Below are 25422 nucleotides of genomic sequence, written 5' to 3'. Positions count from 1 at the left end.
TCTAAAAAAATTATTTCTTCATTAGTTGTCACTTTTCTTTTTTATACTTTGATACTGGTGGTTTGCTTTTCTATTTTCTTTTTAGTCAAATTGGATAATGATTTATGCGTTGTTTTGTTTTCAAAAAGCTGTAAGTACAAGTTTTAACATATCGGTGTATTTTTTTTACTGTTTTTTTGATCTCTTATATTTCAATCTTCTGTTCTGGTGTTCTATTTTAAAATAATATCTTACTCCCCCACCCCAATTCCATGGACAACCATTTGAACTTGCTTTTTTAAAATTTGTAAAGTCCAAATTATATTCGTCCCTCCCTTCCTTGCTCTCTGAGGTAGTCACTGATCTGCTATAAGTTATACTTGTGCAATCACATAAACCATTTCTATATTATTCATTTTGTGAAAGAAAGCAGGAGGAAACAAGAAAGGAAGGAAATAAAGAAGGAAAAAGAAAGAGAAAGAAAGGAAGGAAGGAAGAAAAAGAAAGGAATGAAGGAAGGAAGAAAGAAGTTAGGACACTTAATCCTTCCTCTGCTTGCAGATAGTACTCTTCATTATAAATCCTCTGGGATTGTTTTAGATCTGTGTATTAAGGACAATAGCTAAATCATTCATAGTTGTTCATTATACATTATTTGCTCTTACTGTATACAATGTTCTCCTGCTTCTGCTCACTTCACCCTTCATGAGTTCATGTAAATCTTTCCAGGTTTTTCTTAAATCATCCTGCTCATCGTGTCTCAAAGCACAAAAATAATCCATTAAAATAAGGTGCCAAAACTTGTTCAGCCAATCTCAAATTAACATGCATTCCCTCATTTTCCAATTCTCTGCCACCACAAAGAGAAATGCTATTAATATTTTTGCAAAAATAGGTTCTCCGCTCCACCCCCTTTTTTTTCTCTTTGGGCTACAGACCTAGTAGTGGTATTGCTGGGGCAAAGAGTATGAAGAGTTTTATAGCCTCTAGGCATAGCTCCAAATTGCTCCCCAGAAAGGTTGGATTGTGTAATTCACATCAAATTGGATTTCTAGACAGGAGTGAGGGAATTGGGAAGTCAAGATTTTTTTAAATGGAGTGGTGGAACCAAGATGACAGTGTAAAGTCTTGCCTGGGCTTTCCTCCAACTGCGTCCCCACCCCACCCCAAACAATTTTAAGTAGTGACTCTAACCAAATTCTAGAGCAGGAAAACCTACAAAAAGATGGAGTGAAATATTTTTCCAGCCCGAGAAAAATTAGAAGGTTGGCAGAAAGGGCCTCTTGCACCAGGGTAAGAGTGGAACAAAGACAAAGAACAAAGAACAAAGGTCCCAGGGTGAAGAAGAGCACTAGCATGCTAGTTTGGGACCACAGGGGACCTGGGACCTGGTCAGAGCTCCAGGATAGAAAACAGTGTTTCTGGTTACTCACATACCAGTGCACAGTACAGGAGAGTAGTAAATACACTTCTCCCTAGATCATACCAATTTGGAAGAATTGAAAATGTACAGGTCCCCAGAATTACCTCTAGAAACAGCTGCACAAAAACTTGAACTTTAAATGTTCTCCCTTCTCCAAACAGTCTCTGGGTGGCTCCCAAACCAATCCACCTGGGAAGAAACAACTCAAACTGCTCCAGGTCTACTATGTACTACTTCCTTTGCTCACAACAGCCATTGTTGCTATTGTGGGAGGGAGAGAGTTTAACTCAACTATTCTGGGCTCCACTAGTGTCCTTGCTTCCAATAAATGATCTTAAGGGATCATCTAAGAAAGATCTGTTGTTTTACAGATGAAGAGCTCAGATAGGTAAAGTAGCTTGCTCAATGTTCCATAGAGCAGTCAGTAAGAACACCATTCCCAATTAGCTCTTATCCTTTGAGAGGACACTAAAGAGGCAATCAAGGACACTCAGGAATCACTGACATAAAAAGATCAGGGACTTCAGGTGTGGAAGTGGAATGGGAAAGGAGAAAGCTCTGGGCCAAAGGGCAATGCCCTCTAGATTTCTCAGGACAGAAATGTCTACAAAGCTGAAGAACAGGAAGGTAGGACTCTTCGTAACAAGATGCTATGGGGCAGCTAGGTGGTGCAGTGAGGAGAGCACAGTCCCTGGAGTCAGGAGGTCCTGAGTGCAAATCTTGCCTCAGACACCTGACACACTTAATAGCTGTGTGACCTTGGGAAAGTCACTTAACCCCAATTGCCTTCCCTTCTCCCCTCGAAACAAAACAGAAAGATGCTACATCAGCCTTTTTCCCCCTCTCACTTCATAGTATTTTGTTTTTTTCCAATTACATGTAAAGATAGTTTTCAACATTCACTTTTTCAAGATTTTGAGTTCCAAATTTTATTCTTCCACCATTCCCCAAGTTAGTAAGCAATTTGATATAGGCTACACAGGTACAATCATACGAAGCATATTTCCACATTAATCATGTTGTGAAAGAGGAATCTGAAAAGGGAGGGAAAAGCACAAGAAAGAAAATATAAAAAAAAGTGAAAATAGTAGACTTTGATCTACATTCAGACTCCTTAACTCTTTCTCTGGATGTGGGACAGCATTTTCTATTATGAGTCTTTGTGAACTGTCTTAGATGCTAAGAAGAGCTAAATCTATCAAAGTTGATCACAGCACAATGTTGCTTACTGTGTACAATTTTCTCCTGGTTCTGCTTACTTCATTCAGAATCAGTTCATGTAAGTATTTCTAGGTTTCTCTGAAATTCACCTACTCACCATTTCTTACAGCACAACAGTATTCCATTACATTCATATACCACAGCTTGTTTAGCCATTCCCCAGTGGACATGCATTCCTTCAATTTCCAATTCTCTGCCAGCACCAAAAGATCCATTATAAATATATCTGTACACATAGGTCCTTCTCCTTTGATCTCATTGGGATACAGACAGTAGTGGTATGGCTGTGTCAAAGGGTATGCACAATTTTATAATCCTTTGGCCACAGTTCCAAATTGTTCTGCAGAATGGTTGGACTAGTTCTGAATTGTGCATTACTTTCCCTATTTTTCCACATCCACTCCAGAATGTCATTTTCCTTTTCGGTAATTTTGGCCAATCTAAGGTAGTGTGACATGTCGCTTCAAAGTTGTTTTCATTCCTCTATAAACAATAGAGATTTAGGAGACTTTTTCATCTTTATTATTCATCCCTTTGATTTCTTCATTGAAAATTCCCCATTTATATTCCTTAACTGTAATGGGAATCTTATTCATCTTTTCATGTGTCACTAATTAGGTGATGAGGCATTCAGCTACCATGAGGTCATAGCAAATCCTGCTGTTTTCCTCCATTTCAATTCAGAGAACAGGGCAGAAGTCACCTTGCCATCAAAATCTGCCACAGGTCCTTGCAATGTTTGGTTTAGTTAAGGTGCCTGCAAATCTTTATGGTCCACAGTGGCTACCCAAATGAATAGGAGCAGAAGCAACACCAGCAACATCAGGAACACAGCTCAATTATGAAATATTCCTCAAGCACCATCAACAATTATTCATCACACATTAGGCTCAGGTTTATGGCCAAGAGGTCATCCCCAAGAGTCTTGCATGCCAAGTACCCAGGGATCATAGTGAATACTACAGCTCTCCCAATACCACCATCCACTAAGTAACCTCTGGCTCAAACAGCATAGCCTCTCCCTCCCTGAAGATCCACAAAAAGATAACACTAAATCTTTACCCCCTTACAGACTTTTACATAGGGGAGGGATATCTCCTTCTCCCGTGGTGTGTAAATTAGGAATCGCTGAATTGCATTGAAAGACTCAAAATCAATCTAGTCAGCTGGGGGGATCTTCCCACACTCCTTACAATCATGAAGAGTCACTCAAGTAGGAATTCTCTGATGGACATAAAGTACCATCCTTAGTTTAAAGGCCTTCCCAAACTCAAAAGCTCTTCTCCAGAATTAGTTCTTTGATGTTGAGCAAGTTGTGTCTTCAGGCTGAAGATCTTCCCACATTCATTGCATTCAAAAGGTCTCTCCAGTATGAGTGCTCTGATGTAGAGTAAAAGATACATTTAGGTGGAAGGCCTTCCCCTTGTATATTACATTCAGAAGCTATAAATTATTTGAAGTTGAGAATACCAGAGTTCGGGTGGAAGGCCTTCCCACATTACTCACATTCATAAGCAGTTTCTCCAGTATGAACCCTCTAATACACTGTAAGATGTGGCTTCTTCCTGAAAGCCTCCCCACATTTACTAGATACATAAGGATATTCTCCAACATGAATTTTTGATGTCTCATGAGATCTGAATGGCAATGGAGGTGTTCTCACACACCTTACATTTAGGAGGAATCTCACCAGCATGAAATCTCTGATGGACATAAAGTAGAGTACTCCACCTCAAGGACTTCCTACATGCATTACACTCTTAAGGTTCCTTTCTTCAAGTCCTTGGTGTTGAGTGTGTTGTACTCTCACTCTGAAAATCTTCCACATTCATTATATTCATAAGGTTTCTCTGCAGTATGAATTTTTTGATGTCGAATGAAATCTTAGTTGTAGGGGAAAGCCTTCCCCCACTGCTTACATTTCTGAAGGATGTCTCCAGTATGAATTATCCGATGTACAGTAAGATACACCTTCTTCTTCAAGGCCTTCCCACATTCACTACATCCATAAGGTTTCTCTCCAGTATGAACTTTGTGATGCACTTTACATGTTCTCTTATCCCTGAAGGCCTTCCCACATTGACAACAATCCTAAGGTTTCTCTCCACTACGAACCCTGTGATGAACTATAACTTCCTTTTTAGTTTCTCTCCAGTATGAATTCTCTGATGAGCTTTACATGTTCTTATCCCTGAAGGCCTTCCCACATTGACTACATCTATAAGGTTTCTCTCCACTATGAACACTGTGATGAACTGTTAAGTTCCTTTTTAGTATGGAAGGCCTTCCTACATTCACTACATTCATAAGGTTTCTCTCCAGTACGAACTTTGTGATGCACTTTACATGTTCTCTTATCCTTGTAGGCCTTCCCACATTGACAACAATCCTAAGGTTTCTCTCCACTACGAACCCTGTGATGAACTGTAACTTCCCTTTTAGTTTCTCTCCAGTATGAATTCTCTGATGAGCTGTAAGTTTTCTCTTATCCCTGAAGGCCTTCCTGAATTAAGTACATTAATAAGGTTTCTCTCCAGTATGAATTCTCTGATGCACAGTAAGAGATGACTTATATCTGTAGACCTTCCCACATTCACTACATTCATATGGTTTCTCTCCAGTATGAATTCTGTGATGGATTCTCAGTTCTCTCTTATCCCTGAAGGCCTTCCCACATTGACTACACTCATAAGGTTTCTCTCCAGTATGAACATTTTGATGCACTTTACATGTTCTCCTATCCCTGAAGGCCTTCCCACATTGACTACATTCATAAGGTTTCTCTCCAGTATGAATTCTCTGATGAACTGTAAGTTCCTTTTTAGTACGGAAGGCCTTCCCACATTCAGTACATTCATAAGGTTTCTCTCCAGTATGAATTCTCTGATGCAGAGTCAGTTTTGTCTTATCCCTGAAGGCCTTCCCACATACACTACATTCACAAGGTTTCTCTCCAGTATGAATTCTCTGATGCACAATAAGATTTGACTGACATCTGAAGGCCTTCCCACATTCACTACATTCATAAGGCCTCACTCCAGTATGAACTCTCTGATGCGCACTAAGTTGGTTTTTGGTATGGAAGGCCTTCTTACATTGACTACATTCATAAGGTTTCTCTCCAGTATGAATTCTGTGATGGATTCTCAGTTCTCCCTTACCCCTGAAGGCCTTCCCACATTGACTGCATTCATAAGGTTTCTCTCCAGAATGAACTTTTTGATGCACTTTACATGTTCTCCTATCCCTGAAGGCCTTCCCACATTGACTACATTCATAAGGTTTCTCTCCAGTATGAATTCTCTGATGAACTGTAAGTTCCTTTTTAGTACGGAAGGCCTTCCCACATTCAGTACATTCATAAGGTTTCTCTCCAGTATGAATTCTCTGATGCAGAGTCAGTTTTGTCTTATCCCTGAAGGCCTTCCCACATTCCCTACATTCATAAGGTTTCTCTCCAGTATGAATTCTGTGATGGACCCTAAGCTCTCTCTTACGCCTGAAGGCCTTCCCACATTCACTACATTCATAGGGCCTCACTCCAGTATGAACTCTCTGATGCGCAGTAAGTTGCTTTTTGGTATGGAAGGCCTTCCTACATTCACTACATTCATAAGGTTTCTCTCCAGTATGAATTCTGTGATGGATTTTCAATTCTCCTTTACCCCTGAAGGCCTTCCCACATTGACTACATTCATAAGGTTTCTCTCCAGTATGAACTTTTTGATGCACTTTATGTGTTCTCATATCCATGAAGGCCTTCCCACACTGACTACATTCATAACGTTTCTCTCCACTATGTACCCTGTGATGAACTGTAAGTTCCTTTTTAGTATGGAAGGCCTTCCCACATTCACTACATTCATAAGGTTTCTCTCCAGTATGAATTCTGTGATGGACTCTAAGCTTTCTCTTACACCTGAAGGCCTTCCCACATTCACTACATTCATAAGGTTTCTCTCCAGTATGAATTCTCTGATGCAGAGTCAGGTTTGTCTTATCCCTGAAGGCCTTCCCGCATTCACTACATTCAAAAGGTTTCTCTCCAGTATGAATTCTCTGATGCACAGTAAGATTTGACTTATATCTGAAGGCCTTCCCACATTCACTACATATACAAGGTTTCTCTCCAGTATGAACTCTCTGATGCATAGTAAGATCTGACTTAGCCCTGAACGCCTTTTCACATTCAGTACATTCATAAGGTTTCTCTCCAGTATGAATTCTCTGATGCACAGTAAGTTTTGTCTTATCCCTGAAGGCCTTCCCACATTGATTACATTCATAAGACCTCACTCCAGTATGAATTCTCTGATGTACAGTAAGATTTGAGTTTTCCCTGAAGGCCTTTCCACATTCACTACATTCATATTGTTTCTCTCCAGCATGAACCGTGTGATGCAAAGCGAGATGTTCCTTGCTCCAGAAGGTCTTCCCATATTCATTACATTCAAGAGGTTTATCTCCAGTCAATTCTCTGTCCTCTGAAAAGAAGAAATAAAGAGTTGATTAACCCTACCTTTTTTTACCCTATCACAAGGTTCTTAGTTGTTCAAAGGTTTTAGAGCTATTCTCTTACTTTCTCACTTGAAAATGCTAGTCTCAGTACTCTATCACCAAGAAATAATTTATATTAGTTGAAAGTATGATGACTCAAAGGTAGCATATGTAAATGATCTGACTGCGGATGAAATTACCTAGAGGAATGAATGAACACTTACTCTATTTTAAGTGGGTGACTTTTGGAAAAAAAAAAAAAAGACTATTCAGAAAAAAGAAAAAGATGACTTTGAAAAATTGTAAACTTATCCTTACCATCTGAGGTGAAAATAAGAAAAGACTTAACAGGAAGAAAATAAAGAAAAGCATTTAGAGTGAGGAAGAAAAATAGATCAATAAAGTAAACAGAATAAAGAAGAAATGTAAGGGGAAAAATGTGACAACTGTTTTCATAAGTTTCTTCTAAAAATCCAACATATCTACTTGGTAAGGAATTCATTGATTGAAATTTTTAAGAAATTTAAGAAATTTTTCAGAGTACACATAGAGGTGTTTTGGCCAAGAAAAATCATTAACAAGTACCTGAAATATTACTCAAAACTCTGGTAATGAAAGAAGTAAAAATCAAAACACCTGCAGGTAGCACTCAATACCCATCAGATTAGCAAAGATACTTTAAATTTTGGCAATGAGGTTGAAATAACTACTTATTAAGCTCCTGCCACCACTTTTCTCAAAAGGAACAGCAATTTCAGCTAGAGCTACAAAACTATTCATATCCTTTGACCCCATGGTCCTAGGAACAGGTCTGCTTCCTCAGTTTGTTACTGAAAACAAAAAAAGCACTGTCAGTAAAATTTTCACAACAGCTTTTTGTGAAATATCAAAATACAGACAACATATAGATTTCACAATGGGTTCATGGCTACAATAGTCCTGTTATGTAAATGTATTAATTTACCTTTATAAATAAAATTTCGAAGCATAAAGAAAAACAAGATGACACATTATAGAATGAACAAAGGGGAACAAGGTCAGGAGTGAATATTTTTAAAAGTAATAGCAGCAAAGCAACATAATCATAAAATTAAAACAAAGGAAAATATCAGAACAGAACTAAGAAGCAAAACCAGCAAATTACTGGATATCTTTAAGTGAAGTACTTATTTTGAAAGGGAGATTGAATTCATGCAAGTGAAGTAGGAGAATGCCCACTTAAGAGAAGATAATCTTCAAGGAACAGAAGAGAAATAACTGCCCTGTACTAAAGCAACAACTTTCTTTTAAAGTGGAGGTACACTTCAGTAAAGAGATACATAAAAAAATGAATCTCTTGAGCTGCAAAATGAAGTCTGAAAGCCACAGCTCCTCTCAACAGGCCTGAGAAGCTTTGATAGGCCACTTTGTCCAATATTTTACAAGAGCTTTGACCCAAAATGACCAACAGATCCCGAGTTGGCAATCACCCATCATCTTGGTTTTTATATGGTCACCTGGACAGCTGCTTCTGGGAATATCTGCCTCTGGCATCCAAGATGCTCCCTTCCTTTCCAACTGATAGATCACATCTGGTTTGGAAACTGCAAATCCTGTTCAAAGAAAATGAGAAAGTGCTAGGGAGTCCTCTCAGAGTTTCATCATAGAACAGAGAGATGCAATATTCCTTCCAACTCTTAGTAGAAAGGTGGGGGTATAAGGGCACGGAATATATCTCAGGCCACCAAGGGCACTAGGTTAGCTGATTTTGTCTGAGACTTTTATTTTTCAAACAGGTGAGGCCCAATGAGCTGAGAAGAGGGAGAAGTAGGGTTTTTTTCTTTTTCTTTTCAGGTGTCAGAGGGAGGCAAAATCACATTTTGAAAAAAGCAACCACAAAACTTAATAAAAGAATTCAAAACTAGTAGAAGCTCTCTTTGGGAAAAAAGTAGACATGCTAGGAAGAACTCAAACATAGTACAAAGGACCACCAAAGGACATTCTATATTATGGTAGAATGGATTATTGAGTAGCACTTAGGGAAAAAAAGTTCAATTGACTCATTTCCTGCTTAGACAGTGGGAACACTGTGTACGATGCAACCTACCTTGGTCTTAAAAAGGAAATCTTTGATTTCAAGCAACAGAGAAGGGAAGACACATTCTCAAGGATTACAACAGATCAAGAAATCAATTTCCAGGCTTCCTAAGCAAAGGCCATTTTTCCTGGAAACAGCTATCACAAGTAATCTGTCTCTTGGCTACAAAAACATTAGGACTAGTTTACTCTTGCATGCCAAAGAATAACTGTTAAGATCATGAAAGTTGTGATAGTATATATCAAGACTCCAAAGGGGCAGCTGTTCTTACCCAAAGACACCAAGTTCCTATAATTCTCCAGCATCACATCCCTGTACAACATTTTCTGAGATGGGTTCAATTGTCCCCACTCCTCTCGGGTGAATTCCACAGCCACATCCTTGAATGTTACTGATTCCTGAAATACCAAAAACATTTGTGCTTGCTCAGCTGTAGCTCTAAGTGCTATGAAGTACAAATGTAAACATCTGGCCAGTAGACTGAGAGAATTGAGGGTTTTAGGACAGCAAGTGATTCAGGGAATTGATGTAATTGAGTCAACCACATTGACTCCATTTTGTGACTCAATTCTCCAGGCACCTCAGTCCTTTTTCTGTTTAATTTTAGGTCTAGTCCAACTTCTATTCTGTGAGGGAAAAAATAATTAATTGTGGGGATTGGGAGACAATCTTATTCCATAGTTTGAACCTAGCTGTGCATGGCTGAGAAACTAGACTACTTTTTCCTGCTGTTTAGAGACACTTAACAAATGACCTAGGTTATGCTGACCAGAAATCCAGTCAGAAGCAAAAAGACTGAGGTAAGGTGTTCTCACAGTTCTACATCTCAAGCAACCCCTATGTCGTCTCAGAAAACTGTCCTCTTAGTGGACAATTATAGTTTCCATGTTCCTTTGTTTGTACATAGACATAAGGGGGGAGTGGGACACATCTTTTTCTGAATTCAGGGTATTGAACCTGTTATCCCCATCCCTTAACATGGCAAGTCCCTAATCTTTCCTCCAATTGGAAATGATTCCCTAATATTGTACTCCTTGCTTTTAATTAATTAGTCTTGTTTATTTTTAACATATAAAAGTACATCTCCTCCTATATTCTGGGTCCATCCCTAAGTTGAGGAAGGGGTCTGGTCCCAGTTTGTTGGGCAACTGTCACGCCTTGCTTAATAGAAAATTGATATGCTGAAAAGATTGAACCTTTGTTTCCTCAGTCACAAGGCACTGTTTCATCTATTTATTTGCATCCCAGTACAGTGTCTGGTACAGACCAGCATTGAAGAATTCCTCAACCAGAAAGAACTGAGAAATAGGAGTATGTATAGAATGATTTTACTTACACGCACACACACGCACGCACATGTGCGCGCACACACGTACACAGAAACACATTTCTGCCTAATGTTACATATTTCAAGGATTGCGGGGGGGGGAAGGGGAAAAAAAGAAACTTTACAAGATATTTTAATTACGAATTTCAGAGGAAGAGCAAATTGAACATGATAGATTTGCAGTTTCATGTGCAATTATGTATTTTTATCCTGTTTTGAAAAGTGTTATTTTATTTCATAAGTTAAAAGTTAAAAGAACAAAAATTTTTTAGAAAACTGTTCCTCTCTGATAAGCTTGTGAATTCCTCAAGGGCAGAAGTCATTACTGCCATCCTTTGTATCCTTCACACTTGGCACAGTGACTTGCATTTTTATTGTTGTAAACAGTTCCAATGAAATCAATTTTAAATATGTGGATTTCTTTTTCTTTTGCAAATTTTTTTTTCACAATGTGCACGCATGGCTTCCACTGTGGCCCTCTGAGCTGAAGCAGCAATATGGCTTACTCCTTTTTTACCTACTGAAATAAACACTGAAAATGAAATAGCTGAAGATGGCTATCCTCTGGTCCTAAGTCTTCTCTTCTAACCTAAACAAGCCCAGTTCCTTTGACCAATCAGCCCAATCTCTTCATAACTAAGGCAGTTACCTTTCTTTTTTCATACAATCACTGTGCTGCTCTGAACTGAACATGAGTGTGGTCAATGCTCCTGGAACAGTAAGAGCAAAGGGGAGCATGGAGGACTACAACCTCCTGTCTCTAACAGCATGTGAACCATTATTTCCTGCTGAAAAGGGTGTTAAAGGACCATAGTTTTCCAATTCATATATTGAGAGCTAGAAGAGACTTTGGAGGGCAATTTTATCATTTTACACATTAGAAAAGTGAAGCAAAGGGGAAGAAAGTGACTTTCTTGAGTTCAAAAGGAGAGGAAATGATGGATGTGCACTTTGAGACCAGGTACTCCCGGCTTCAAATCCAAGGCTATTCTCACCGCACCATGTTGCCATTCCCTTTCTGTATAACCAGACAAAGGCCAGAACTGAGTTTTTGCACAAAAACATTCATAAGAGTACTCTTTGGGGCAACAGAGAACTGGAAACAAACTGGATTCTCACCAGTAAAGGAGAGCAAAAAAAAAAAAATGGAAAAGGAATCACATCATTTATGTACTTAGAAATGACAAATATGAGGAATTCTGAGAAGCACTGGAAGATATGCATGAACTGACACAATATAAAATAAGCAGGCACAACAGAACATAGAAAGTTTAAAATGATATAATTATTTAATATACAACGAAAAAGATGCTGAACTATGAGTAACTGGAAAAAAAAAGTTGAAATATTACTTATCAGACTTATAGATACTTAAACAATTTATGAATAAAGAAGAGAAAGGCAACAGCCAGGAATAAAACGGAGAATTTTGATGACATTGAATTGAAAAGGTTTTGTATTACTAAAACAAACATAGCCAAGATTACAAGGAAAGCAGAAACATGGGGAAGAAATTTTATAGAGAGTTTATTAAATAATATGTAATATATAAAGAACATTGTCAAATCTGTAAGGATATGAATCATTCCGCAATTGATAAAATGGCAAAAGGGTATGAACAGGCAGCTTTCCAATGAAGAAATCGAAACAATTCATAGACATATAAAAATGCTCTAAATAATTATTGATTGGGCAAATATCAACTAAAAACAACCTAGAGGTATCATTTCACACCTCCCAGATTGGCTAAAATGATGGAAGGGGAAAGTAACAAATGTTGGAGGCGATGTGGAAAACTTCGACACTATTTTCATTGTTGGTGCAATCATAAAATGATCCAACTTTTTTGCAGACAAATCTGGAATTATGCCCAAAGACTTATTAAACTACCTATACCCTTTGACCCAGCAACACCACTACATGGTCTATCTCCAAAGATGATTAGGGAAAAAGGGAAAGAACCTGTATGTTCCAAAACGTGCATAGCATCTCTTTCTGGTGGTAAAGAACCGGAAATTGCAGGGATGCCCATAAATTGAAAATGGCTAAACAAGTTGTGGTATGTGACTGTGATGGAATACTATTGTAAGAAACGATGAGCTATGTGGTCTTAGAAAAATGTGGAAAGACTTGCATGAAATAGTGAAGACCAAAACATAGGCAGAACCAAGAGAACACTGTATACACTAACAGCCATATTATTTGTAGAACTTTGAGCAAATAAGCTATTTTACATATTACAAATACCCAAATTAACCACAAAGGACACATGAAAAAAGACATTATTTGCATGCAGAGAAAGAGCCAACAAATTGATGTATAGAATAATTTTATATATATACAGATATTAATCACACACACCCTTACCCACCTCTATATGTGTCTAATGGCAGGCATTTCTAAGGTGGAAGGGAGATGGGAAGGAAAAAAAAAAAGAAAGAAATTTAAGTGATAATTTTATTGTATTTTGAGAGAAATAGCAAGTTGTGCACAGCAGATATGCAGTTTCATGTGTAATCATCTTTTTTTATTATACTGTGTTATGGAAATGAATGTTTTCTTCCTTAAACTGAAAACCAAAATTAAAAAAATACCACTTTTGATAGCAGAGAAGATGGAGATCACTACAGGAAAAAGTTTTATGAATTGTCAGGTAAAGTCACTATCACTGGTATTTTTATGCAACTATTTCTTTGGTATAAAGGAAGTTTAAATTTGGAGGGTGAAAGAAAGAAGTGCTTTTCCAGAAACAACTGTGGTGAAATAGACAATGAAGAAATGGATAGGATGTGAGAATAATGAAGGCAATGTGTGGTACAGATTGATGGCCTATCATAGACTTATCCTCTCCAAGCTAAATATTCAAGTTCAACAAAAGCCAGGTCCCCAAAGCAAAATAGCTACAAGAATCAATGTCAACAGAGCAGACTACTTCTTCCAGCAGGAACAGTTTGTTGCTAGCTTGCTGGGAAAATTGAGCAAACACACAGTTGGCAACAGCAGAGCAGAACAAGGAGTGGATAGCTTTTAGAGATTTGGTGCACAGTACTCCATCTACTCATCTGGGTCAGAACACTCACAAACATCAAGACTGGTTTGAGGAAAATGATGGAGAAATTCAGAAGCTACTGAATGAAAAAACAAGAATCCCCAATAGGTTGTATCTCCTTTTACTTCCAGTAGCCACTTCGTGTTGACACTTTTTGGGCTCTCTTTCTTTGGTCCAACTACATCATTCTTCAATGGGAAAACAAAAGCCAAGGAAGATTTAACTTGTATCACTTTCTCATAGGTATCACTTCTTATCACCATCATTCCATCAACCTCAATCATGGTGTTCACTAATCTCTGATCCTGCTTCCAAGCTAGGCTTTTAACATCTTTTTGTAACATTTGTCACCAGAATAATTTCTTTCTGGCTTTGCTGTCTCTCCGCTACTTTTTTTAATATTATTCTACTTCTTTTTTATTCATCCTCAACTAAAAGTGAAAACATTTTTGGTCTCATGATTACTTATGCTTCAAGTCAAATCACTAGTAAAAATCACACCTAAATCTCAAATGCAAGCCTTCTGACACACAACCTAGTCTTCGTTACTTTGTACTTGGCTGCCTCTTCACTCTCCAGTTTAATTCATGTTAATGTAGCATTTACCAAAAAGCTGCTATGAATCAAGAATTTGTGTCTTAAAGCCTTATCACGCATTAGACAAAAAGGTAGGACTGGATCAGGGTACCAGGAGGGAGGGATGCCCATATGAAAAGAGATTCTTCTCATCCTTCCTCCTTCAGTCTAAGGAAGGGAGGCCACCCTTACCAAATATCTACTTTCTAGAACTCTCACTCCCCACTCCACATTCGGGATGAGGAAACAGCAAAAGCCTCGTAATAACAAGTCATAGAGAAGCAAAACAAATTCCCACATTGGCCATGTCTGAAACATGAGGAAAGCTGAGTGCCACAGAATGGATGCTTCTGAATTGTGGTGCTAGAGAATACTTTTAAGAGTCCCTTGGAAAGCAAAGAAATCAAATCTGTTAATATTTAAAGAAATCAATTCAGATTATTTACTGGAAGGTATCATATAAAAGTCAATCGCAGGAATGTCATAACATAGGGAGAATATATTGAATCACTTGAAAAAAATGGTCTGTCACTGTGTTGAGCAGAGATTTTAAATCTTTCAAAGTTGTCCATCTTTACAATATTGTCATTGGATAAATTTTTCTCCTGCTCTGCATACTTCATTTTGAAATGATTCATACAAGTCTTCTTGGGGTTGTATGAGAAAGTTCCTTGTGCGATTTCTTACATTAAATATTTCTATCATCTTTGTATACCATAACATGTTCAGCCATTTCACAAATGATGGGAATCTCCTCAGTTTCCAATTCTCTGCCACCAGAAAAGAGCTGCTAGCAATGCTTTTGTACATACGGGAGGAATAGTCTTTCTTTGATCCCTTTGCACTTAGTAGTAGCTTTACTCAGTTTAGGTAAACAGAAGACAACGTTGTTGATGAGACGCACAAGTCTTCAGTAGTAAGTGACTACTGCTGTTGCTGCTTCAGAGAGCAGAACTCCTATGGGCTGGTCACATTGTTCAAGTGCAACACTCCTGCTTGCCAAAAAGACTATTTTATGGAGAACTCCCACAGGACAAGCATTCACATGGTGGTCAAAAGAAACCATACAGGGGAGACATTGGCCCAGGACCACTCAGCATGGCGTTCCCACGTCAGAGAAGGTGCTGTGTTCTATGAGCAACTTAGAATTGAAATAGCTCAAAGGAAGTGCAAAATGTACAAGTTTGGACAATCCACCCCAAATGTTCACAGGTACCATTTGTGCCCCACCTGTGGTAGAGCATTTCAAGCTCATATTGGCCCCATAAGCTGGAAGTTGGCCACAGTGAATCTTGACTCAAGCATAGTGACATCATTTCTGGTCCTCTTTCAGAACAAAGGACAACGACCAAAACCACCAACATTCCTTTCACTGTTTGATGGGCCTCACTCCAGACTACTTACCACCCCTTAAGCCCATTGAAACCCTTTCACTGTCCTTTTTGTGCAGAAGACTCAGGGTCACCTCCATTAAACTGCAGGGTCCCTAAGATTCTCACCTTTATGTTGGCCTTCCCATAAAGCTTGTTGTTTGGAAGGCTGGAGTGCAAGAATTCATCCCGGGAAGATGCTGCCCTGCACTGCAATATTTTGGGGCTCCCAGCAAACCAAAACACTTCAGAAATGTTTTCATCACTTCAGGTACAAAATGGGAATCCTACTGTTTGTCTTGTCAGTGGATGGAGAAAGGACTGGAAGAAGGAAGAGTATTTGGAACTCAGAAGTTTTTTTTAAAACAGCAAAGTAAATGTCAGATATTTTTGTGTGTGTGAAGAGGATAAACTGGTGTCTATGGTGTTATTTAGGTCTAAATACTCGATTCCCAACCCCCGCACTTTCCCTGATTATGGCACAGGAGAAGGAACCAGATCCTATGCCTGATTTCAGGGCAGCAGCACCTGGCACTCACCTGTCCTGGCCTGGCTGTCAGCACAGGAGCCATTCCCTCTCCCTCCAGGCTCCCACCTATGGGGGCTGGACAGAGGCCACAGGAGGTAGAGCTGGGGAGGAAAGGAGAAAGTGAGGAGGAGGGGCCGCTGGGCGTGGCCTGCTCTGTCCTGGGGGGGGGGAGGGGGAGGGGAGGGAGAAGACCAGAAGGAAACAGTCATTTCCCTGGGGGGGGGGGGGCGAGAAAACTCTCATGGAAGGGGAGTGAATGGCAGAAGGAAACAGTCCTCTCTACTGGGGTGTGGGGAGGGGGGCTCAATATTTCCTTAGAGAAAAAAGTCTGTAAATAGATGGGTAAGGCGTTCGGGGTGGGGGGTAGGAGGGGGAGGGAGTCAGCATCATGGAAGGCTTCCCGGAGGATGACTGGAGAAGATGAGGCCACAGGCAAGGCCAGAGCAAGGAGCAGACAGACACACACCGGGAGCACCTGCCCTCGGACCCTGGGCACAAGGGAAGGACTGAGGCCTCTAAGGCAGGACCTGACCAGAGTACTGTGACTCGGCTTTGACTGAAGGAGGATTAGAACCCGCCCCCAGACCCCCATATCCGCCTGCTCCTCCTCCAGCCACCCCGCCTCCCTCAAGCACGGGCCGCCCCCGGAGCCCTGGAAGCCTTCGGGGGCTACCTTCCTCATCCCCTTTTCTGTGAGCCCCCCAACCAGTCTCAGGGCCCCCGACCGCGCTGTACTCACGCAGCCGGCCTTCGCCTGGGTCTGGCCCAGCCCTCCTCTGCCCCTCAACTGGACACGTGCCAGCTCAGGAGAGAGGAGAAGAAGACACCACCACCAAACGTAGAAGAGGCAGGGAGAAGAGGAGGCGGATGTGACGCAATAGGACAGAGAATAGTCTTCCGGTTTGGAGCTTGGAAAATGCCCAGCCGCGCGAACGGCCTTCTGGGAATGGTAGTCTGGAGAGCGAGGCTCCTTCTCCGCACGCCTACGGCTTGGCCCCCCCAACCCCACCTAGCGACGAACGGCGTCCAGACTAACAAGCTGCCACGCCCCTCCCTTCCTTGGAACCCAGCCCCCAAGCCACTCCCCTTACCTCGTGTGTAGTCTTCTTAGCCCCAGAGCCCACGGGGAATCACCAGGACTTGGGTCACGGACCTGGAGGGACTCTGGGGCTCTTCCCAGTCTAGTCTACCCCGCCGCTTCTCCTACTCCGACAGCCATGCCCGACAGGTCGCAGCTCTAACGAAATGCTTCTTCTGAGCCAACATGTTTCCGGCGGAAGTGACGTAGAATAGGAAGGAAGCGGCGCCTCCGAGGATGGAAACCACGGGCTGGGGAGTGGAGACCTGGAGCCCTCGCTAGGCGTCTGGGGCCTTCCAAGCCTTAAGAGTAAGACGCGAGTAGGCCGCAGAGATTAAGACGGCGAGCACCAGCCAGGACCCGAGGGAGGACGGAAGGTTCTAGCTGAGGATCCGAGAAGTGCCACGCCTTGTGTGGGCTCCATGAGACCAGGATACTGAAGGGGGGGAGAAGGCTGCAGGTCAAGAAATCGTCCTAACACTTGGAGCTGTCCAAAGGGTAGGTGAGGGCAGCTATGTGGTACTGAGGCTGGAGTCAGGAAGACAAGTTCAGATCGGCCTGAGACGCTTCCTAGCTTTGGGACCGTGGGCAAGTCCCTTAACCTTTTGCCTCAGTTTCCTCACCTGTAAAATGAGCAGGAGAAAGGAAATGGCAATCCACACTAGGAACTTTGCCAAGAAAACCCCAAATGCGGTGACAGGTGGTTGTGATTGAAATGACTCACTAACAAGAAACAAGTTAGATTAAGTTGCATTAAGAGGTGCTGGTGGATTTTCTCTCCATGCAGTTCTTTCAAACGCAGACTGAACTACCACTTGTCAGGATCCCTAAGCCTAGGACACTCCACTCGTTTTTCTTTTAGGAGACCTCTTGTTTTCTAGGGCTATGGGTCAGCAAGCAAGCTATGCCCTGAGCTTGGCATACCAACAGTCCTTGTGCTCACCGTCAGGATGAACTCTTTGGCAACTAAACCAGAGAATTGGAGGTCCCTGAGCTGGGGCAAGCAGCAATACGAAGCAAGTCCTAGTCCTGAAGCCCTGCTATATATGGACATTTGTCACTGGATAAACTTGCCTCCTTGTTGGGTCATACCCCACTGCTGCTATTACAACTCACTGCTTGGTTCTTTGTCTAGCAACAGATACATATAGATATAGATATAGATATATAGATATCTTGATACATATATATAGATATATAGATATATATCTTGATACATATATATATATATATATACACACACACATATATATATCAAGGCTTCAGCTCTGTGCCTTGGATCTCCTCAAGCCTAGGGCCGACCCCAGCACATGTGTGGTTTCTTTCCTCCAATGGAATAAAGAAGGCCTTTTGCCTAGAACCTCTTGTTTAAAATTGCAAGAACACGACCTTTATATTTCAGATATATTTTAGTTATAAGGGTGGTGTTCAAACAGTGAGAGTGAGCAAAGAAGTGTGATAGGAATTCTTATGACACATTTAGGAGACAGTCAATGGACAGTTTTGACTAGAGGAACAGTAGAGTCCTGTAAACAAAGAATCCCATCCCATACTTTCTTCCCTCCTACTGAAGCACAGGTAGCCAATATCTTTTGAGCCTGAAGAGATGAAAGGGCTGGAAAGTAGAATGATTTTGTTTTGTTAAGCCTTAATGGCAACACACACCCCCACCCTGGGGTGTGAATATTCTTCATGCTGTGAGAGGGGACCAGTGAAGAAGAGGTTCGTGTGTCACTGACATTAGAAATGAACTGGGCAGCTGAAGTCCAGCTTTCCCTCCAAGGGCCATCCTGATTTCCACGCTCCCATCCCCCACCTCTGTCCTGACTACTCAGAGCCCTTATTATCCAGCTTGTCTCTCTCCCAACGCCAAGAATCAGCATTGGTCAGACCATAGCATGGACGGGGGTCAGCAGCTCAGCTCCTCTCCCTCCTACTGCTCTAGCTCCCAGGTAAGGAAAGAGCATACAGAGTGGTCATGGGATCACAAACAAGATTGTAGTCTCATTTTTATATCATTCAGATCTCATTTGTGAGCTTTCTTCTCACTCACTTGTAAAGTTATTAAAATTGTTCATTCAATGTCTTCCTCCGAGTGTACAATAATTCAAGTCAAGCAATTATCAGCCCCATTGGTTTTTCTTGAAAGCTAATGTGTTTTAGTGAACTTTGTTTTGTTTCTTATTTTTCATGCCAGAAGACAGATTGTCATGACCCAATCTCCTGTCTCCTTCTCCGTATCTCCAGGAGAGAATCACCATGTCCTGCAGGGCCAGTCAGAGTATGCACCCTAGTTCATCCAGCACACCCAGCCTGACCTCTGGGGTCCCTGATCGTTTCAGTGGCAGTGGGTCTGGCACAAATTTCTCACTGACAATCAGCAGAGTGGGGGGGGTGAAGATGTTGTGGTCTTCTACAGTCAGCAGTGGGTTCAGTACCCTCCCACAGCATTCCATCATTGCACGTAAGCCTTTCCAGGCTGTTTCAGCTCAGGGGAGCAGCTACTTCCTCCAGTGTCCTCGACAGAAAAGAAGCCACTGCATTTTCTTGTATACTGAGCTCAGCTGGGAATCCTACCTGTCACTAATGCATTGTTGGTGGAGTTGGGAACTAGTCCAACCATTCTGGAGAACAATTAGGAGCTATGTCCAAAGGGCTATGCAAATGTGCACACCCTTCGACTCAGCAATACCACTACTAGGTCTGTATTCCAAAGACATCAAAGAAAAGGGAAAAGGACCTATCTATACAAAAATAATTGTAGCAGCCCCTTCCTTCAGGATCTCCCAGGGAAGAGAAGCCATTGTTCTGTGTTCTGTAGTGAGGTCAGACAGTAGTCCTCATCCCACCATGCCTTAGGAAACTCATTAATAGGGATAATCCCCATCCCATAAGATCTCACTTAGCTCTCTCTTTGGAGGGTGGGGCCCTGAACTTCATTTCTCCGCTTAAGAAGAGAACCTGGCTAAAACATTGCTTCATTTCTCACCTGTACTACTTTGAGAATTCCCTGAGTGAGTTCTCCACCAGGTCCCTGCCTAGGGTACCTTTCCCACAAACTCCTGCTTTTCAGCTGCTTTTTCTCTTTTGCCTTCTATTGCATCGGAGGGCTGTTAGGTGCGGCAGTGAATGGAGCACCAGGCAAGGAGTCTGGAAGACCTGAGTTCAAATGCTGCCTCAAACACTTGGTGTGTGACCCTGGGCAAGTCATGTAACCCTGTTTACTTCAGTTTCCTCATCTGGAAACTGAGCTGGAGAAGAAAATGGCAAACTAATCCAGTATCTGTGCTGAGAAAACCCCAAATGGGACAGGAAAACTCAGACACAACTGAAAAGTGACTGAACAACAATATTAGATTGCAAATTCCTTGAAGTTAGGGCTGTCTTCTTTATATTTATATCCCCTCTTATTAAAGGGCTTAGCAAGGACTAAGCCCTTCATAAAGACTGATTGATTGATTTTAGTCCCCACCTCTCTACCTAAGGAATTCACCCTCCACCTTCTACAACTAAGGCAGTGTGGAGAGGTAAGATGGTAATGTGGGACATTCAGACAGATACAGAATTTGCTAATATTGAGAATTTGCTTGAAATGCTTTATTCCGGGTCTCCATACTCACCTTGGGGGAGGTGAAGCTTTAGCTGATTTTGCAAGGGTGATAAGGGCTTAGCTTTTTACCCAAAGATGTTGTACCTTACAGGCAAGGGTCTACCTAGCATCATGGTAACAGTCATAGGCAAATTCTGTGTGATCCAAAAGATGGGAAAATGTCACTTTTGGCAAATGTCCTCCTCAACCCAAGCCTTGAAAAGGAAGTAATTTTGTGCTAATGACAGTGAAATTAAAGTTGATTACAGAAGCTAAACAGAACTGTCAGGGGAGGTAAACATCCTATGCATTAAGAATGGAGAACTTTAATACTTAACGCTCTAAGCACATCCCAAGTGCGCACACAAGCTATGCAGAATACGAGGGAAATCTTAGACTTGTGCCTGAGTGCCACTCAGAGGCACATACTAGAGTGAATCAGTCAATAGGGATTTATGTAGCACCAATTATGTGCCAGACACTGTGCTAAATGCTGGAAATAGCTCATTGGGTTCGACATGTAGGGGAATCAGATCCAGTCAATCCAGTCACTGAAAAGGTTACTTAGAGTAGGAAAAGGGATCTGTCATCTCCCTATCCCCTAACACAAGAAGCCTGAGGCAGTATTTTAGAGAAGCCTCAGGAGTCTGCACTAGTGGGAGGAGAGAAGATAAACTACACAGAGTGATCCTAAAAAGAAAAGGAAGAATGAATAAAAACCCAAAAGTAAAAAAAAAATAAGGTTAAGTAACTGAAAGAAAGGAAATTAATAGTGTCAAATGAAAGGCAGATTTTTGGATTCCACAGAGATGATGGAGCATCACTAAGAAAATCCAGGGTCTAAAGACAAATAAAATTCAAACAAGAGAAATTGGAGAAATGAATTTGGGTTAGCAATTATAGCCTCCATGCAGTGATTAGGGCTCTGCATAACCCTGGGTTGCTTTTTAAATCTTTTCTCTTTTTAAATCTCTGCTCTTGGAAAAAAGTTCCTTTGGATTTGCTGGGAATTCTAGTTGAGCATATGTCCAACCTGCACTTTTACTTTGAGGCTTTGTTTATACTTGGGTTCACATCATTATCATCTTCTCTATTTGCCTTGAGCTTCCCGATCCCCACAGTAACTTTTTATGCTCAGGTTCTTTTTTATGTTGTTTATTCATTTTCCTAACTTACCTCCTGACTTTGGACTTTATGTTAATGTTGGGCTCTACCCACCTCTGGGGAGGGGAGAATATCTGGTCTGAACTTCTGTCTTTTACGTCCTTCTGCTGCTTTCACTGCCAACACTCCCTCAGTTCCCAAATTTTTACCCACAGAAGGAGAAGCTACCCATATTTTTGGACGTATTATTCCTTTTCTTTTTCTTTTGATCTCTTTGGGGTATAGACCTAGTAGTGGTATTGCTGGGTCAAAGCATATGCAGAGTTTAATGGCTTTTCAGAGTTCCAAATTTCTTTCAAACATGGCCGAACCAGTTCAGTTTCACCAACAATGCAATAATGTACATCTTCCCACAGCCCTCCAGAATTTGTCATTTGCTTTTTTTGTCAACTATATTCACCTGATGGACAATGTTTTCATCAGTGTTACTTCTAGAATGCAAGACATGAGGAGTCAGAAGAGGGCATTGGTTTGGGGGTGAGGGTAAACAGTTAAGAAAATGGTCTCTCAGAATGGAGTATGGAATTCTTGACTGGAGCAGTAATGATCAAAAGCAGTAACAACGGGCTCTTGGTCAGGGATTCACAATGTGACTTGGTAGAAATAGCTGTGTCTTATGTGCTCCAAACTTAAAAAGGATACCAGTGAAAACCAACTGTTTACAGTCCACCTTTGGAAATTTTGTGAAGTGTAACTTGCAGGAAAGAAGAGCAGTAGAAGCAATGCTGAGTAACCCATATTCCAGGAGACCAAAGCCAGGAAAGGATCCAGCAATGAAACCCACAGCCTGAAATGTATCTATGTAAGTGCACAAAGCACATCTGAGAAGCAAGGGAAACTAGAAGCCTTAACACAAGCAGGCAAATTCAGCCTTGTACGTGTGACTGAGACTTGATAAAGTGGGACTCATCACTGAAATCAGTGAAATCAGTGATGAAAGTTTCGTTAATCAAGCCAGATACAATTGCTTTTCCGTAAACATTAAAATTTACTAGGACTCTCATACATAAGGGATTTCATTAGACATCTTTTCCTTCTCAAATTTGAACTTGTCCTGTTGTAAAAGGCAAATATTAGAATCCTTACTATCTATTGTACATAAACTTTGAGTTTCTCAGCAAGCTAAGTTCATTGTTTAGGACCTACATAACTCAAACAAGTTCTTTTTCTGGAGCTGATGACCTTGCCCATGTAGATAGTTTCCAGGAGCCTTGGCAATTTTACAAAATAAGATGTAACATGGTCCCCAGGAAGGGGTTAAATACAAAAACCTTGAGCCTGTTTCCTATCCCTTGCTGTTTCTCTGAGCGCACTCATTCAAAGTCAATCCAAAGTCACGACAAACCTAGGAATGAGACTTAAATGAAATTTAAAAATCTACAGTAGGTTTGGACATAATTGGTATCAATATCAATTTAGTGCAACAGGTTAGCTTACAGACAAAACTTTAGTAGGCCTTGTAAAAATCATATAAGGGATTTTACAAAACATTTCTTCAAAAAATACATTTTTCTTTCTCAGAGACAGCTTACCATTTATCCTGATATTAATTGACAATTCTTATTTGATCACAAAACCTCTTCCACATAGTTGAATTATAAAAGTAAAGGAAAACCATAAACAATTATGATCTATTTAAACTTCAGAATCAAAATAAATTATCATTCCGCTGATTTTGCCTCAGGTAGATGTGTTCCCAGACTGCCTTTCACTGAGAATTATTCATCTTATCCCCATTGACATAAATCTTATATTGAAGAAAATTCACATAAAGTTAATAAGTATGAAGAAATTACATTTAACTTAAAACAGTTTACATTCAAATAGCATTCATTTCATGCCAAGCATTGTACCAAGTATTTTCACAATCATGTGACTCCCATAATATCTCTGAGAATGAAATCCACCAACATCCCCTTACTTAACAATAAACTAAAATACATAAAATTTTCTCCTACTGTTCCTTCCCTCTGACTATGCATCCTGCCATAGGCCACGCATAGCAACACTCAGCCTTTACTCTGCACATGTAAGGGTTCCCCTGTTTCAAGCTGGCTACCCCAGTCTTCCCACGGACCGGTGAGGTCCGCGTACTCCCTGGCCACAGAGCAGCAAGGGAACTCCTCCCACTCCAGAATATAAGAATCCTAACTTTCTATGGTGGGTTTCTTAAAGAGCGGCATTCTGTCCCTCGAATCCTGTTCGTGATGCCAAAACGTCCAGTAAAGGTTCAGATTCGCCCGGACAAAACACTCCACACTCCAAGAAGCCCGAAAGGGTTTTCTTTTTCTTTTATTATCAAAATACAGGCAAGAAAGATGGAAATTGAAAGTAGCAGAGAGGGAGGCTTAAGAATAATAATAGCAAGGCAATTACTAGATTAGAGGAATGGCTCAAGAGACAGGGCTCCAACTGCCTCATCACCATCCCACAGGCAAAATCAACGTATTTACAGTCATCACTGATGCAGGGGAGCTCCAACACCTGACCACACAAGCTGGGGAATCCCGGGGATACAGCCATCAGGGTCCCGCTCACGGAAGTCCCAGGCCACACATCTCTGCCGTGGGGGAGATTCCAATTTGGGGTCCGAATCTTACAGCATAAATAATGCTGGGAACAAAGAAGGCATCAGGCCCGGTGTTTTTGGCAAATGCTTCATCTTACGCAAGAACCTGAAAGGAGGCCAATCCCTTCAAGGTCTCTAAGTGCAGCATGTCCTTGGAGTGGACAGTTCCTGGAAGCTGGACTGTCTCAGGCTCTTGGCCAGGACCCTGAGATGAGCCTCCTTCTTGTGTTCCCAGGGCCTTCTACTTTAGGAGATAAGACTTGTGCCAGATTTGCAATTCAGTCAAGTAAAGGAGGGACTAAATTTGAATCAGGGCCATATATATGTATCTATCTATCTATCTATATATATATATATATGTATATATATATATATATATATATGTCTTACCTACCTAAGAGGGGTTTAATCTTACCCATTCAACTCCTTAACTCTTTCTCTGGATGAGACATCATTTTCTATCATGGGTCTTTGTGAACTGTCTCAGATCACTGTATTGCTGAGAAGAGCTAAATCTATCAAAGTTGATCACAACACAATGTTGCTTACTATGTACCATGTTCTCTGGTTCTGCTTGCTTCATTCAGAATCAGTTCATGTTAATATTTCTAGGTTATTTTGAAATCCACCTGCTCATCATTTCTTATAACACAACAGTTTTCCATTACGTTCATACACCACAGCTTGTTTAGCCATTCCCCAGTGGACATGCATCCGTTCAATTTCCAATTCTCTGCCAGCACCAAAAGATCCATTATAAATATATCTGTACACATAGGTCCTTTTACTTTGATCTCTCTGGGATACAGACAGTAGTGGTATGGCTGTGTCAAAGGGTATGCACAATTTTATAACCCTTTGTCCACAGTTCCAAATTGTTCTGCAGAATGGTTGAACTAGTTCTGAGTTGTGCATTACTTTCCCTATTTTTCCACATCCACTCCAGAACATCATATTCCTTTTCTGTCATGTTG

At 40.9% G+C, this 25422-nt stretch overlaps 1 protein-coding gene across 1 annotated transcript; it reads right to left on the bottom strand.

Annotated features, from left to right (window-relative positions):
- Nucleotides 1–2485: 2485 nt before the first annotated feature.
- Nucleotides 2486–16880, bottom strand: LOC118843800 (zinc finger protein 420-like). The gene is made up of 5 exons (XM_036751572.1): nt 16788–16880; nt 16059–16149; nt 9469–9595; nt 8617–8712; nt 2486–7107 (listed from the first exon to the last, which is right to left on the bottom strand). Exons 2-5 carry the CDS (start codon nt 16089–16091, stop codon nt 5141–5143), a joined length of 2223 nt encoding a protein of 740 aa, XP_036607467.1. The 5' UTR covers nt 16092–16149; nt 16788–16880; the 3' UTR covers nt 2486–5140.
- Between the last annotated feature and the right edge of the window lie 8542 nt (nt 16881–25422).

This window comes from Trichosurus vulpecula, chromosome 3 (assembly GCF_011100635.1).
Source record: "Trichosurus vulpecula isolate mTriVul1 chromosome 3, mTriVul1.pri, whole genome shotgun sequence".
Classification (NCBI taxonomy): Eukaryota; Metazoa; Chordata; class Mammalia; order Diprotodontia; family Phalangeridae; genus Trichosurus; species Trichosurus vulpecula.
This window is presented reverse-complemented; position numbering and strand designations above follow the sequence as displayed.